The 16,735-nt window shown below is 48.3% G+C and overlaps 1 protein-coding gene across 1 annotated transcript in view; it reads right to left on the reverse strand.

The window, feature by feature from the left end:
• GALNT10 (polypeptide N-acetylgalactosaminyltransferase 10) overlaps positions 1-16,735 on the reverse strand; it is a 952,883-nt gene that overhangs the window by 775,947 nt on the left and 160,201 nt on the right. The window contains exon 2 of the mRNA XM_086931255.1: positions 12,083-12,188. Within this exon, the coding sequence (XP_086787381.1) occupies positions 12,083-12,188 (106 nt within the window). The remainder of the gene's footprint in view (positions 1-12,082; positions 12,189-16,735) is intronic.

Genomic DNA, 16,735 nt, shown 5'->3' on the forward strand with positions numbered 1-16,735 from the left:
GGCTGCTGCAGAGGGAGGGTTGGTGAACTGGCCAGCCCGCTGGCCCCTGAACCACGACGCTGGTTCCCACGTCCCCAGGAGCGCGAAGGTTGGGTAACTTGCTGCAGCCTGTGGCCCTGGGTGGGACGTAGCGGGGCACCCCTTCCGTAGCCACAAAAGGGGCAAAAAGCAGACTGGTCTGGACAGGAGGAGAAGCCCAAGGACTTGGCCATAGACCATGAGTCCTAAAGCGCTCTAGGGATTTGTCTGCTTTGTCGCAAAAAGGCGACGGCCATCAAAGGGCATGTCCATCAAGGTGTTCTGGACATCCCCCGAAAAGCCAGTGGACCTCTTCCAGCCGTAGCGACGGAGCGCTACCGACGTTGAAATGGTCCTGCCCAGAGAATCAGCGGTGCCCAGCCCACAAAGGATCGTAAACTTTGCGGAATCTATCCAGGCGCCACAGCCTTGGAGAGCACTGCCCGGCCTCCTCCGGACACTGAGGCAGCACTTGCGCCACCGTATTCCACACTGAGTGGGAATAACGGCCCAAGAGACATGCAGTGCTGGCGGAAGAGAAAATGTTCTTCCCATGATGGTCCAGCTTCTTGTATTCCCTTTCCGGTTGAGCGGTAGGGAAGGCTCTTTTGGAGGTGGAGGCTTGGATCACCAAGCTCTCCGGGGTGGGGTGTTGGGAGAGGAAAGTGGGGTTGCCCGGAGCCAGGCCGTGGTGTCTGGCGATCACCCTGTCCACGGGAGCCCCCGTGTTGGACCTGGACCAGGTGTCCAAAAGGACATCGGTGAGGGCCTCATTAAACGGAAGCAGGGGCTCCGAAGAGCTCACCGCCGGTTGAAGCACCTCAGTCAGGATGTTAGTCCTGACCGCCACCGTAGGAAACTCGAGGTTGAGAGCCTCGGTCACCCTACACAACACCACAGCGTATGACGCTCCCTCCTCCTTAGCCACGGTAGGAGGAGACACTATGCCAAGGTCGGGTGAAGTGTAAAGACCACTGGCATCCCCCAGTTCCTCTCCCCAGTCCTGTTCAGACCCTGGCTGGTCAGTTAAAGGGTCACCTGACCCCTCCCAGTCCTCCTCATCATCCTCTGGGTGCCACTGTTTTAGGAAAGGAAACCCAGGAGTGAACAGGGGCATGAAAACCCCACCCGGCACCCGATACCGTGTCGGTTGACGCTGGTCCGACGCCGCGTCCATGTCGGGAAAGAGGCTGGGGTCGACGCTGGACAGGGGGCCGACCAGCGTTGGGCACAGTAGTGGTGCCGTTGGAAGCAGCGCCGGTGGAGGTGTAATAAGGTCAACCGGAGCAGATCCAGATCCAGGCCTGGATCCGGATGGTGGCCTGCGGCGCCAGGGCTGGAGATGCCGGCAGCGAAGACCTAGGGCCCCCAAACGAGTCCGCAGGGCCCGAAGGCGCGCCAACGGGGTTGGTCCGCCCAAAGATGGGATGCCGCACCTCGTAGAACATACGAAGATGGGCGGGGGTCGCCCCAGGTCCCGGAAAGGGAGGGAAGCTCAGAGTCGACCCTTCAGGCTCATCGCGCTGAGCCGCGGGAATTGCACCACCCACGCGCCTCGTCGAGTCGGCCGACCGACGAGAAGAAGGTGAAGAGCGACGATGCTTCTTCGACTTCTTCCTATGCTTCGACTTACCGGACCCAGAGTGCAAAGACTTCGATGACTTCGAGCCAGACTGATGGTGGCTCCGCAACCGGTCCCTCAACCTCCCTCTCGACCGGGACCTTGAACTGCACGAAGCTGACTGCCGTTGTTCAAGCAGCTTTCGGGACCGCTCCCACAAAGCCTTGGGCGTCAACAACTGACAGTCGGAGCATGACTTGGGGTCGTGATCGCGCTCCAGGCTAAAGAGTCACACACAGCGGATCCGTCACCGACATCAATCGGGTACTGGAACCTCAGGCCATAAATCCGGGCATCCCTTGTGCACCTGTTCGGAGTCGGAGACTCTAAACAAGATGTTGACTAAAGTCGAGAAAAACGCAGTCAAAAAATTACTGAGGTACCGTTCTTCCCGTATCTGCGCTGGCTAGCGTGGAAAAAGAAAGGACTGACATCAGCGCACGAGGGCGCATTCTAAGTAGCTGCTGCTACGTCATCCCGGCGACCACGACGCCGGCGACGGAGGCTGAGCCGACCAAGGCCACATTCCGACACGCAGAGGTACTGCTGACGAAAAAACTTTCCAGATCCAGTTCGACACCAGGGGGTATTTCTAAGGTAATGATTCTATAACAAACGTGTTTCTTTCAGATAAATGAATTTAACACAACACAAATACTTTATACAATGCTTAGTTGAAAAAAAATAAGAAAAAGGAATTCGAAACTACACAAAATGGTGCTCTCAACATTCATTCTGAAACGTGTTTTAACAGAAGCATGCCAATCACCCACATCATGAAAGATTTTAATGACTACCTCATGTCCATGTGTTCATTCTGCAACATAAGCTTGAGATGAACATCTACTGCACTCTGTGAATCCCAATCATTGTCCATGAAAAAAATCTATTTTTTAATTCAACCGAAGCATGTAGCTTGGGACAGCATGGGGATCAGTGAGTACTGGGTGAGGTTTGAAAGGGAGATGACCGGCATGGTGGGCACACCTGATGCTACCACCACCGATGGCTTGCTAGACTACGTGAAAGACGGACGGGCCCGGAACAAAAATTTACGCCACTGCTCCTGGTGCTGGCAAGGCACAAAGTGTATCAGTATCAGTATCAATAAGCTTTATTCGGTTGAAACAGAGCAACCATAAAAGCACAGCACAAAATTTAAAAAACATTAATTACAATACATAATAAAAAGGGAAATACTGTATCAAAGAATAATAAAGTTAATACACCAAAAAGAAGAAAAACAAATGAAAACCTCATTCGTTATAAAAGAGATGCAAACCTCAATGTCTCTTGGTTAAAACAACCTATTCATAGTGGCTTTTCCACACTTAATACTGTCTCCTCCACAATTCTCCTAGTGTAGTCAATAAATTCATCAGTGTTACAATTGGGCTTCAGAATATACTGGAGTCCGAAGTTCGTAAAGACTTATTCAAGTAAAGACCAACCCCAAGCTTCAAGTCATTATTAACAGGCCATTCAGAAAAAATGATTACGGATGGGTATGTTAAAGTTGGTGGGTATATGACCTCTATTGCCTCTACAGTGGTTCTTTTCTATGTTTACAGGGGGCAAGTATACGGTTCTAGGATAGAAGTCTCTCAGTTCCCTAGTAACTATAGGGCCGTCTCCTATTTGTGACTGCCAGCCTTGCAGATATGGGACAACGCGGGATCCCTAAAGTTTACAATGATCAGGTCACCCACTATATCTTTAGGTAGAGGTCCCAACCACTTCACCCTTCTAACAGGTAAAACTTTTCCTTCGATGTTTGGTGGAAGGGGCCTGTTTTTGGTTAGCCAGAAAGATACCTTATTTGCCAAATCCGCTTGTCGTTCAATCTTGCCAGTGGTTAGTTCGGGCACGCCTGAGAGAATGCACACAAATGGAGCGGCCTCCGGCGGTAGGTCAATGTAGGTGAGCTTTCTTTGCATATGGCCATGGTTGGGAAAAGTCCCCTCTAAGGGTGTGGGAGCATTTATCGGCCCTTCATTATTGACTGTGCTCTGCTGTACTACCAAGTTTGGTGTCGGGTTCCGAGTATTTAATGTTATTGGCGTTTTTGGGGCAACTAACTGGGCTGGAGCAGTAGTGCTTTGTGCCAAAGTTTTAGGAACATCAGTAGTGGCTAGAGGTTCTACCTGCTTCGATCCTACCAATCTTTTTAAGAGTTTTGTGTTCTCCTTCATTGTCTCTTCTATACTAGTGACCTTATCCCCTATTACCATGATTCTCTTTACCAGTGGGGATATTAAGGATTTGACAAGAAGTTCGATCTGGGCCTGTAGAACAGTTGATTTGGTAGATAAGGGGGAATTTGGAATTGAACATGCCCTAGATGATTTCCGGGTGTTGCTAATGACTGGGGGTGGACTAGAGTACAATTTATGTTTTTTTGATAGCATACCCCTTTGTTTGGCACCGCTGCGCTTTCTTTCAACAGGGGGGTCTGAGGGTTCGTTATCGAATGAGTGTTGACTTTTGCTGTAGGAAAAAGGGGGGTTCCCGGATTACTTGCTGTAGGTATGGATGCGACGCCCGATTGTTTGTTTCCCTCATCAACATTGGCATAAGCAGTTTGGCACAGCAGATTAAGTTCATCCAGTAGGGTTAAATTTTGACATCGGTCTGCTACCGTCAAAGGGGATTGGCAACTATATGTGACTTCTATTAAGGGACTTTGTTCAACTCTCTCTAATTCACATTCAATGTCCGATGTTACCCTAATTAGGTAGTTGTCCAGAGTCCCCTTCCGAGGCCCCCCCTGAAAGAACAAATTTTTAAAAAATTCTTTACCAGTCATGATGTGGATTGTTTTGGTGGTAAGAACAAACTCCTGCGCTAGACCAACATGTTACGTGGTAACCGCGGTAGTCATTAGGTCTTTAAGCGAAAGTGTTCGAGGCAGTTACTGTTAGGGGTCTAAAAGGTGTACCTCTTTTTACCAGCGGTAGGCAGGCAAGAAACAAGAGAGGTGGCCCTGCCCTGCCTCTTCCGGCCTCTGAGGGCCACAGAGGGCCTGCCCTTTGCCCAGGCTTAGCACCGGCTTTGCCCACGCGAGTCCCGCGCTGCGGGGGCTCTCGCTGGGCTAAGAGACCCTCCGGGGGCGGGACAGGGCGTGCGCGACTTCCGGTCGCGAAGGGACCGCTGGGGGATGTAGTCTCCGTTCCTCCGTGCAGTGGCTGGAATGATGAGCGTCAGGGGTGCAGCGAGGCGGCAGAGAGGCTGCAGACAGCAGCGGCAGTTACCGCGGGTGAAAGGCGCTGCTCCCAGGCTCCCCCTGCAACACCCAGGTCCATGACAGCAAGTCCCCCGCTCCCCTGGGGCTCTCGCTGGACTAAGAGCACCTCCGGGGGCGGGACAGGGAGTGCGCGACTTCCGGTCGCGAAGGTGCCGCTGGGGGATGTAGTCCCCGTTCCTCCGTGCAGTGGCTGGAATGATGAGCGTCAGGGGTGCAGCGAGGCGGCAGAGAGGCTGCAGACGGCAGCGGCAGTTACCGCGGGTGAAAGGCGCTGCTCCCAGGCTCCCCCTGCAACACCCAGGTCAATGACAGCAAGTCCCCCGCTCCCCCGGGGCTCTCGCTGGGCTAAGAGAAACCTCCGGGGGCGGGACAGGGTGTGCGCGACTTCCGGTCGCGAAATGTCCGCTGGGGGATGTAGTCCCCGTTCCTCCGTACAGTGGCTGGAATGATGAGCGTCAGGGGTGCAGTGAGGCAGCAGAGAGGCTGCAGACGGCAGTGGCAGTTACCGCGGGTGAAAGGCGCTGCTCCCAGGCTCCCCCTGCAACACCCAGGTCAATGACAGCAAGTCACAGAGTGACAATGAAATGGGGTCGCGGGCCACTGCCCACACATCAGAATGGATCTGTGATGCAATATATTGCAATGAACCACCATTGACCTTTTGGGATTTGATGCGGACTCCAAACAGGTCACGAGATATTTGGGAACCAGCGAGTCTCTACCTTCTGTACCGAGCATCTGAGTAGGTCCAATAGGGGGCAGTGGGTCCGAGGACCGAATAGCAGATGTGCGGGAATACGGGGCTGGCTACAGTCAATACAATGATACGCTTGGGTGGGGGGGGTGGATCAAGGGCATAGCGAGCACAAACCCTGTGTGTCTAGTCTGGAAAGGTGATTGTGATCCGTACTTTTCTGGTTGTCAATAGTATATTAAAAATCAATATCAACTTTATAATAGAAAATGCACACAGAGCACTGGGCTGGAGGCCACCCTGCAGGTGCTCCCGGAGATCCGTGATCACAACATTTCTGTACTTTCAAGACTGCAATATGATCCTGAGACAGGTCCAGAACACGCCACTATAACCCAAAAATCCTTGTGTTTTCAGACTACATGTGGGAGGTCCAGAGGCAACACCGTACCTGTGACTCAGTGGCAGGCACCTCAACTTCAGTGTATGCTCATATTACCAGCAAAGCTTAAAGTCCTTTATCAGGCGAAGACCCTTTCCTTCCACTTACCAGCAGAGGCTTGGGCATTGCTTGAAGAATGCCACTGGCTGACGGTGCAGGGTGGTAGAAGGACTGCCCTGAGATCACAAAGCAGCCATGCAGCATGGCCGAAGTAGACGATGCGGATCTGGAGGAGAGGCCGCAGTGCAAAGCAAGGGGCAGGGGGAATTTGTGGCAGGGAGAGTTGCCCAAGGAACAGCAGTGCACCTCCTTGGACTCAGAGGGGGACCGGCCGCTGTTCTCCCCTGGCTTCTCCGGAGAGGAACGAATGACCGATCAAAGGAACTGAACCCAATTGCGGTAGCAATTACAAACCTAGAAAATAAGCATGAGAGACATCAGCTCAGCAAGGCTGATCACCAAGTGGATACTGGGGGTAGCTTAACAGAGATGAAATCATAGGCCGGGACCGGCGAGAGGCAGAGATTGCCACCCCACGCCCTCCGACAACCACTAGGTGGAAATGAGCGCAAACTTCATCTTTAACATACCATAGAGTACTGCACACAGGGGCAGGTTGTTCAGGTTAACTTGAGAATTTTCGGTGTTTAAACTTGATGAGGAGTGCAGGGCTACAGAACTCTCATTCTCCTGATAGTAGTTTAAGTTTAGACATGTGGTTTTACAGTCGCTGGGACATTGGTAGGTGGGGCGGGGGGATAATAGGGTTTGGGTTTACTGGCTACAACTTTTCGCAGATAAGGGGCACAGACACCATTCAGAGCTAGAAGTGGACACCAGATCACATCAAGATGCACCACAGAGATATGGCACAGGCTACACCCTTAAGTAACATGGAAAATATGGTCTAGACATTGAATGTAGACGGGTTGTGCAGCAAAGTGAAGTGGGGCCAGGAAGTGGCCGTGGGACGTCACATAGATACCAAACTTTACTTCAATGAAAACCAGGGCCCAATGGAATGCTGGTGGAATTCTACAAGCGCTATGCCAGAATACTACCATCGACCACATCTACTGAACTTATTCAGAGAAACTGAGGGAACAGGGAATGCTGCCACCGGCTCTATGGTGAGCCACCATAGTGGTGATCTCAAAAGCAATGTAGACCGAGGGAGCACTGCAAGTCGTACTGCTTGATCTCCCTACTTAATATCGAAGTTAGGATTCTTGACACAATACTAACCACATGGCTTGTGCAAGTAATAACCCCTCTGATACACAGAGAGCAGTCGCCATTTACGCCTGACAGATCAACGCTGTATAATCTGCGACGGACCCTCAACTGGCTGGCTGAGGTGTGAGATGGACTAGCTGTGCACATCTTCCTCGCATTCAGTGCAGAGAAGGTGTTTGAAACGGTGCACTGGCCCCATTCTGGAGCAAATGTTGCTCAAGTATGGGTTCAGACCTCAGTACCAGAAAGTTGGTATAATATCAACCTAGGGGACAGATGGACTTGTCCCTCCTCATGCAAAGCCTAGTGGCAGGTGGCAGAAGGATTGAAGTACCTGGGGATCTTCATGAAACCGAAGAGAGAGTTTTGCCTCTACAAAAACCTGAGTAGGGTGTTACAAAACATTCAGGAGGATGCTGAGAGGTGGAGAGGACTGCCCGCAACTTTCTGGGGCAGTCGACCATCTTTAAAATGATTACACTCCCTAAGCTATTATACGTTCTGCAGAACATCTGCAACTGTGCTCCACAAGAGGGGTATAGCAGACTAGAGGAGGACTTGAGGTCCCTGCTATAGAATAGGGGGCACCCTGGAATTGCAATAAAAATATTACGGTGCAATCCATATAATAGGGGATTATTTATCCACAATATAGAATCATACTACTAGGCGGCACACTTAATTAACATAAATGACTGGATATACGCCCCTCAAGGGTACTAGAGTTTCAGGCTGGAAAGGGGAAAGCTAGGGTCGCAATAATACATGCACTATCTTTACAGGGGAAAGGAACCCAACAGTTCCTCCCAGCAACACACGTAGCCCTAGTGGCATGGGGAAAAGCCATCAGATGTATGGGGAGGGCACGCAAAATCTCAAGGGAAATGCCCCTAAGGGAGGGCATACGACTTAGAGAGTTGGGGAAGCGGTGGGGGTTCAGGTGCTGGGACCTTATCGGAATCGCTAAAGTGGGGGACCTGCTGCAAAATGGGGATATTATGCCATTTTCCTCGCTACAGTGAGACTAGAACATACACCGTAATCAATTTTGAAGTATGCACAGCTGCAACACGCTTGGCAGGGTGAGGGGCTAATAGGGTAGGAGATCCATGAATATGTGCACCTAGGACAGCTGCTAATAGCAGAACTAGGGAGAGGTGCAATCTCACCCGTGTAGAGGACTATGAAAAATAATATTCCAGATATCCTGGGTAGGCCGAGAGAGAGATTGGAGCGGGATGAGGGGGAAATGAAAGATATAACCTGGCAGGCGGCACTGATGCTCCAGAGGGAGGTGGCGATAAAATCACAACTGCGGTTGATCCAGTTTAAGATACTACACAGGGTATACTATGTTAGAGAATACACAGCCTGGGAAGGGCGGCATCCTTAACATGTATGCGCTGCCACTGAGACAACGGGACCTTCATGCACTCAATCTGGGGTTGCCTGATAATTCAAGCGTACTGCGATGCGAGTATTGGTAACTCAGAGTCATCCTGGAAGTCACCCTTGCACACAAACCAAAATATGTTCTTCTGGGGATATCCCGTGACATGGATATCACACAAGCCAAGATACTGTTTGGTGGTGGCCAAGAGGGACGTGGACTGGTACTAGGGGCAAGGGAAACCCCAACTATACACAAATTGAGACGTGGCATAGAAAGTCACATACACAAGTAGGGGTTGGCCCCAAAAATCTTATAAGGTGTGGGGCGTCTGGCTCAAATACAATCTACTGCGATCTCCTGGGTAAGGGGCCAGGCTGAATCCAAACCCATGTACCAATAACGAACAAATACATTCGGACTTCTTCTATATTAAAGTGTTGGCGGAGTGTCAGTCCCTCACTGAGTCTGTACCAATGCGGGTGCCTGTTTAGCACCTTTTTCAGTTTTTTTTGTTTGCTCGCAAAATAAAAAAAAATATTAAAAAACAAACAATAAAAACAAGTTCAAAAAGACAGGTCAAATGTCAGGCTCGGTCTTCCAAGGTAGCTTGGTGTTTACTTTTCTTTTGCTGACTTCATAATGAGAGGATTGATGTGACAATCTTGATGGATACTCGACTGGTAAAAAAAGGTTGTTTTCTAGCACACAACAAAATTTAAATGTTGGTAAATGAACTGTGTAAATAATTCAGAATATATCAGAATTAGGAAGGCAAAGTGAAGCATATCTTTTTGTACTTAGGAAGTGGGGTGGAGCAAATATTTTAATACGATCAAAACAAATCAATACACTAGGTGGATCCGGTTCCAAACGTTCTCATTTGTGCAATGTATATTTGTATCAGTAAAACTGTATGTGAAATGTAATGGTCTTTTGAACTGAAAATGTGTTGTCTGTAATGCAGGGCGCTACCACGCCAAGCATACACCACTCTACGCAACTCCCTCTGCTCCACGCCACTCCACTAACTTTTTAACCATGCTGAACAGAAGCCAAGTTGGTGTACAACATGGCTAAAACACATTGGAAAAGCAAATAGGCCTTGCATAGGTGCAACCTAGGGGCTTTGCCAATGCTTGTTAGTTATGGACTTCACTACAGCTTTAGCTTTCTTGCCAGACTATTGTTTTTGAAAACATCATACATAGTCATATATACAGCTTTTTGTCAGAGGGCTTCATCGATTTGTCTGTAAACTTGGCATTCACATTTTGCTGCCACATACTTGCAACATATCGAATATGGCAATGGCTCAGTCAACTTTACCAATTGGCTCCCTTCAGTTTGGGTCACTGCACAAAGCTTGTGCACATTGGTCACATCCAACTAAGAATAATTGCTTTCTCTTCCATGACAAAGTTGGCTCAAACTTGCTTTATTTTTTATATTAACTTTAAATATTGGCTATTTATTTTGCCGGCACTCTGAGTGCACAGTTAGATGGAGATTTGTTTTCTGTCTCCTTTTAAAGATGCTGTAATGTACTGTTTAGGTGACACTAACATTGTAGCCAACTGCAATTTGAGAGCTTGGTTTGATAATGAATATTTCATTAACAAATAATAAAAAAAAACATGCCATAACTGAAGGATTAAGGTAAAAAGCATCACTAATAAAGCGACTACCTCAGCAAACAATTTTTCATTCAGTCTTTTTCATTTATTCATCCTTCCACCCATACCATTCTCAGACACACCCTGAAGCCTTGAATGAGATTCACCAGCAATGTATTTTACTGGTTCTCTTCTACCTTTGCAATTGACACCAGTTAATTCACACATGGGCACATCCAGGTCTCAAAGGATCCCTATTACCTACAGAGTTCCAAGGTCTCCATACTGTCTCCGGTCATCTGCAACCTCTACATGAAGCCGCTTAGTGATCTACTCACAGAGATCTACTCACAGAGAAGAGCAGCAAGGTCCATCACTATGCTGAAGATACACAACTCTACTTGAAAGGCTCCTCTGTGTCAGCATCCAACGCTTCAAACACATTATCCAGTCTTGGATGCCCAAAGCCAACCCGAAACTCAGCACAACCAAGACAGAATTCCTGTTATTTGTCAATAAAAACAAGAACCAGTTCAAACCTGGCTAATTGACATGAACCTAGAAGGCGCTGAACCTCAACATGCAAGCATGACAGCATGTAAGTAGTTCTTTTCTAAAGAAAGTGAAAACAATTCTTCAAGAAACCAACTTCAGAACTACTCATGCCACTAAATTCTTGTATCTGGATGGTGATAACACACCGCTTCATTCCCTTCCATCCTCTACACTGACACCCCCTTAAGTATATCCTACAAACCGTAGCACGTCTCAACAAGGGCCTAAAGAAATATGATCACATTACACCCCCCCCCTCCCCCCCCCCCCATCCTGATGGAACTCGATTGGTTCCCCCTTCAGCTCTGCTCGGTTTTCAAAACCAGCTCCATTCTTTACAAAGCGATAAGAACCAGCACCCCCTTCACCTCCTCATCTTGCAAACAAGTTTTTTCCCTGTTGGTTTGCTGCACACCCACAAAAAGGACACCATCAGACTGCAGACTAAGAAGTGGAAAATTGAAAAATAAGGCAAAAGGTCTTTCTCCTCTATGCACCCAGGATCGGCAACAACTTTGTTGTATTCATCATGAACCTATCTCCCAGTACTGCGCCAATTTAGGAACGAGTACAAGTCTCTCCTCTTTAAAGAGCAGTACATCACAATGCACTAACTGTTCACAAACCAGCACCTCTCCTGTCACTCATTGACTATATTCTTGCCATTGATTCTGTAAAACTCTGTTGCCTTCTTGAAAGGTTTGTGCTATAGAAAGAACATACACATACATACACGTTTTGGTGGCATCATTGCATTTTTGCCATTAATTTTGTGACGCAAGCTTGCATTTAAATAACAAACTAGCACTGCGCCGCAGGACAGACGTATTGGCTTTGCCAATGCTTGTTAATGTGGGTGTAGTGCGAAGGTGTCCTCCAGAGGAGTGAAGAGAAAAGTTAAATGTGTGGGTTCACATCTGCAGACTATTCCACCTGATGAAAATGGTGCATGTTTATAAATCACACTTCCAGATTTCTGGAAATGGACAATTAGGATACATTTTCAAGGGCACAATTGGGATTCGTTTTGAATACCATAGCAATTATAACTCTTTCCCAACTTTAGGAGTAATCCTATGGGAGCACATTTAAAAATTACCTGCGTATATCTTGCCCATAAGGCATAAAACAAGGAAAAAGAGAATAAGAAAAATAATAATCTTACTAAAGAATCATGAACTAAATGAGAAGTAGAAAAACAATAAAAACATATACGGTGTCAGAAAAGAAAAATTCTATAGAATCAAAATCCTGTTTGTGCTGTACCTGTCCGCTCCAAGTCTCTCCGGATAGCTTCAAAATCATGCCAGTCTTTTTTACGTGGTATGTTCCCATCAAAGAATACGTTTTTTCTCTGCCGCACTTGGAAATCCTGTAATAAAGTAATGCAGATCAATTGCTGTTTGACCATAAACAATCCATTGTCATATCACAAATGCTGCCAACCTTGTCTGCAAAAAAGGAACTGAAAAAGCATTACAAGTAGAAAGCATAAAATGATTATGAAAAATATGAGGTGGCTGCAATTTGATGGGTAAAGGTCTTATCACAGACTGACTCTTCCCGCACAGGGTGTTTTTCCCACAGGCCTGGCGAGTAGGATGGCTATAAACTAGTCGGGCATCTTAAATCAGTGAAAAGTGGGTAACGCAATAAATATGAAGTGACTGAACGTTGTACGATGGCAGAGCATTACTGGACAGCTTTAAACAGGTCAGCAGTCGTGAAGTACCCCATGGGCACCAGGTAGCCATAATATTTCTACTGTAGAGGCCAATAACATCACAAACCTTTCTTCTCACCCCTATAAGCGATAGACAGATTCACACAAACAGACCGGCAATTTTAACAGTGCTTCTAATTAAATAGATATTTATGAAACAGCAAGAGGCATCGCAGGTATAGAGGGTAGATTCGATTTCAAACGCGAGTAACCCACAATTCTGAAAAAAATTAGGAAAGGAGCAAAAGGTCTCAACGAAAATAACTGCCTCAGAAGAGAACTATGTCTCAGGTCAGTAGCTTATACAGAGATATCGTCCAAAAATAAAAATTCCTGCCCTCGTGTCTCCCCACAGATCAAACGGCAAATTGTAATGAGCGCTTAACACTGGGAACTAAATTAGGGCAATAGGACAGGGGACATGGGACCCAGGAAACTTGGCACGTGTCAAACTAGTTCAAGATTCAGGAAATTCCAGACCCGAGCCACAAGAGAAATGAAAATATACTAAAGGATACAGGATAACAACTCCAATAACAAGGAGACAAGAAAGAACTCGTTGAGATACTAGCCTAAGTATAACCAACTGTAGGAACAAACAGACTTGAATTAAGTCTCCAAACACAGACTTGAATTAAGACTACCAAACACTGTACTTCAAAGACTATTGCACCCAGCAACAAAGGTCTTTTAGAAGAGTGCCAGAAGCAAAACTAAAACGAATTACACAACCTTTTTTTTTTTAAACTTTCTTTATTGATTTTCAGCAGGAACTGAATCTACAATAGACATATTAATAGTACGACAGATACCAAATAAGAGTCAACCCTGCCCGCCCCCACTATCCCACCCCACCCGCCCCAACTGAGAGAGATATAATGTCGACTGTGATGGGATATAAACAGTATACGTAGATTCACCATATAGTAGTAATAAACCTCAGATACCACAAAGGCCTGGAGGCGAACGTAGAGCAGGGCTAAACCGAAGTCACAAGCAGTACAAATGACAAATGACATATCCTCACCATGGAGTCAAGTCAAGTCAAGTCATAAAATTTGTATAGCGCACTACATACCCAGAGGGTTTCAAGGCGCTGAGGAAGGGGAGGAGGATTATTTGTCAAATATCCACGTTTTAAGCTGCTTTCTGAACGCTAGGTGATTCTGGGTGAGGCGAAGGTAAGCGGGGAGAGAGTTCCATGTTTTGGCAGCCAGGTATGAAAAGGATCTGCCTCCCATGGTGGTCTTGTTGATGCGAGGTACAGTGGCGAAGGCTTGGCTGGAAGAGCGAAGTTGGCGGGAGGGGGTGTAGAAGGACAGTCGAGAGTTGAGGCAATCTGGTCCGATGTCGTAGAGTGATTTGTGTGCGTGGGTAAGCAGTCGGAAAGTGATCCTCTTATTGACGGGTAGCCAGTGGAGGTCTTTAAGGTGACCAGAGATGTGTTCGTTGCGTGGGATGTCTAATATGAGCCTGGCTGAGGCGTTTTGGATTCGTTGTAGTTTTTTCTGGAGTTTAGCGGTGGTACCTGCGTAGAGGGTGTTTCCGTAGTCCAGTCGGCTCGTGACTAGAGCGTGGGTGACTGTTTTCCTTGTTTCGGAGGGGATCCAGCGAAATGTTTTTCTGAGCATGCGAAGAATGTTAAAGCAGGAAGAGGATACGGCGCTGACTTGTCTGTTCATTGAGAGTGAAGAATCCAGGATGACGCCAAGGTTCCGTGCGTGGTCTGTCGGGATGGGTGCTTTTCCGAGGGCTTCCGGCCACCAGGAGTCGTCCCATGCAGAGGGGGATGTACCTAAGATGAGGACTTCTGTTTTGTCTGAGTTCAGTTTCAGACGGCTTTGTTTCATCCATTCGGCGACTTCTTTCATTCCTTCGTGTAGGTTAGTTTTGGCGGTGCTGGGGTCCTTGGTGAGAGAAAGGATCAGTTGAGTGTCGTCCGCGTAAGAGATGATGTTGAGGTTGTGTTGGCGGGCGATGGTCGCGAGGGGGCTCATGTATACGTTGAAGAGGGTGGGACTGAGTGAGGATCCTTGAGGTACGCCGCAGATGATTTCAGAGGCCTCGGACTTGAATGGTGGGAGGCGGACTCTCTGGGTTCTTCCGGTGAGGAACGAGGTGATCCATTCCAGTGCTTTTCCTTGGATTCCGATGTTTCTGAGGCGTTGTAAAAGGGTGCTGTGGCAGACTGTGTCGAAGGCTGCAGAGAGGTCGAGGAGGATGAGGGCGACTGTGTCTCCATTGTCCAGTAGAGTTCGAATGTCGTCTGTTGCTGCGATGAGGGCGGTCTCAGTGCTGTGTTTGGCTCGGAAGCCAGATTGTGAGGGGTCGAGTGATTTGTTGGCTTCGAGGAAGGCGGCGAGCTGGTTGTTGACGGCTTTCTCGATGACTTTGGCCGGGAATGGAAGAAGCGAGATGGGGCGGTAGTTTTTGAGTTCGGTGGGGTCTGCTGTTGGTTTTTTCAGAAGGGCGGTGAGTTCAGCGTGTTTCCAGTCTTCTGGGAAGGTAGCGGAGTTGAAGGAGCAGTTGATGACGTCTCGGAGGTGCGGAGCAATGACGGAGTCTGCTTTGTTGAAGATGTGGTGAGGGCATGGGTCTGTGGGGGATCCAGAGTGGATGGAATTCATCAGGCGGATGGTGTCCTCAGTGGAGATTGGGTTCCAGGCGTTAAGGGTGTTTACGGGGGGAAGATGGTCAGCAGATGGTGGGGTGGGTTGGCTTCCGGGTTGGTTGTCAAAGCTGTTGTGGATGTCAGCAATCTTGTCGTGGAAAAAAGAGGCTAGGGAGTCGCAGAGGGTTTGAGAGGGGGTGATGTCGTTGGAGTTGGCCGAGGGATTGGAAAATTCCTTGACGATGTTGAAAAGTTCCTTGCTGTTGTGGGCGTTGTTGTCAAGTCGATCCTTGAATGCTGTTTTCTTGGCTTTTCGGATCAGTTGGTGGTGAGTACGGGTGGCGCTTTTGAAGGCGTCCTTGTTGCTGGTGGATGGGTCTTTTTCCCAGGCCTTTTCAAGGGAGCGGCACAGTTTCTTGGACTTCTTGAGATCATCGTTGAACCATGAGGCCTTCTTGTTGCCAAGTTTGTGTTGACGTTTTTTCAGTGGTGCTAAGGTGTCGGCGGTGCTGGATAACCAAAGGGTGAGGTTGGAGGCAGCTTCGTTGGCGTTAGAAGAGGGGGCTGGGGAGGTTCGAAGGAGCGATGTGGAAATCTGATCCGTGGTGATTTTGTTCCAGTTTCTTTGTAGAGTTGGTTGGAGGTGGATGATGGGTTTCGGCTTGTTGTAGGTGAAGTGAACGCAGCTGTGGTCAGTCCAGAGGAGATCCGTAGTGTGGCTGAAGGAGACATGGTTGCTGGAGGTGAAGATGGGGTCGAGTGTGTGACCTGCGATGTGGGTGGGGGAAGTGACCAGTTGTTTAAGTCCGAGGTTGGCGAGGTTGTCTAAGAGGGTGGCGGTGTTGCGGTCGTTGATCTTTTCAAGGTGGAAGTTGAGGTCTCCCAGAAGGATGTCACTCGTCCACACTGCCAGGCTACATGCATAAAATCTGCATCTGCCGTTCCACACCGCACACAATTAGCATTCACACGAAGACCATATTTAAAAAGCTGCAGGGGAGTATAATATAATTGGTGCAAGTACTTAAAATGTATTATTCTAAGGTTGCAATTAGCCGTCAGACACCCAGATAGAGCGCAACACTCATTCCACACATCAGGGGTGAGGGCACCACCTAAAACTGCCTGCCATTTCACAAATGAGGGGAGCTCATTTTGGTCACACTCACGCAGTGATGCATTATAAAGCCTAGTGATGAGACCTTGTCTCATCACATTCAAGAGCATTGTCTGTAGAGCATGTGGCGTAGTGGGCTCAGCCGGAAAATCGGGATACACAGCTCTAATGGCCTGGCGCACACGTACATATGTAAACTCGAACATAAAACCCCTATTCACACCTTTCTGTACCTCCTTCAGTGATTTAAACCTGCCCTTCTCATATAGATCACCAATCCGTGTAACCCCCACCTTAGCCAAGACTCCTAGGGCCTTTGGTTCCCGTGCAGCCGATATTTTCGGATGGGAGGCCAGCGGTAGCAATGGGGCATAGAGATATGTATGGCAGCTGCGCTCATTCTGACAATTGCCGCCAGGCCCACGCAGTACAAAGTACAGGACTGATCTCAGACCGAGGACCACCCGC

The sequence above is a fragment of the Lissotriton vulgaris genome, chromosome 7 (genome assembly GCF_964263255.1).
Source record: "Lissotriton vulgaris chromosome 7, aLisVul1.2, whole genome shotgun sequence".
NCBI lineage: Eukaryota > Metazoa > Chordata > Amphibia > Caudata > Salamandridae > Lissotriton > Lissotriton vulgaris.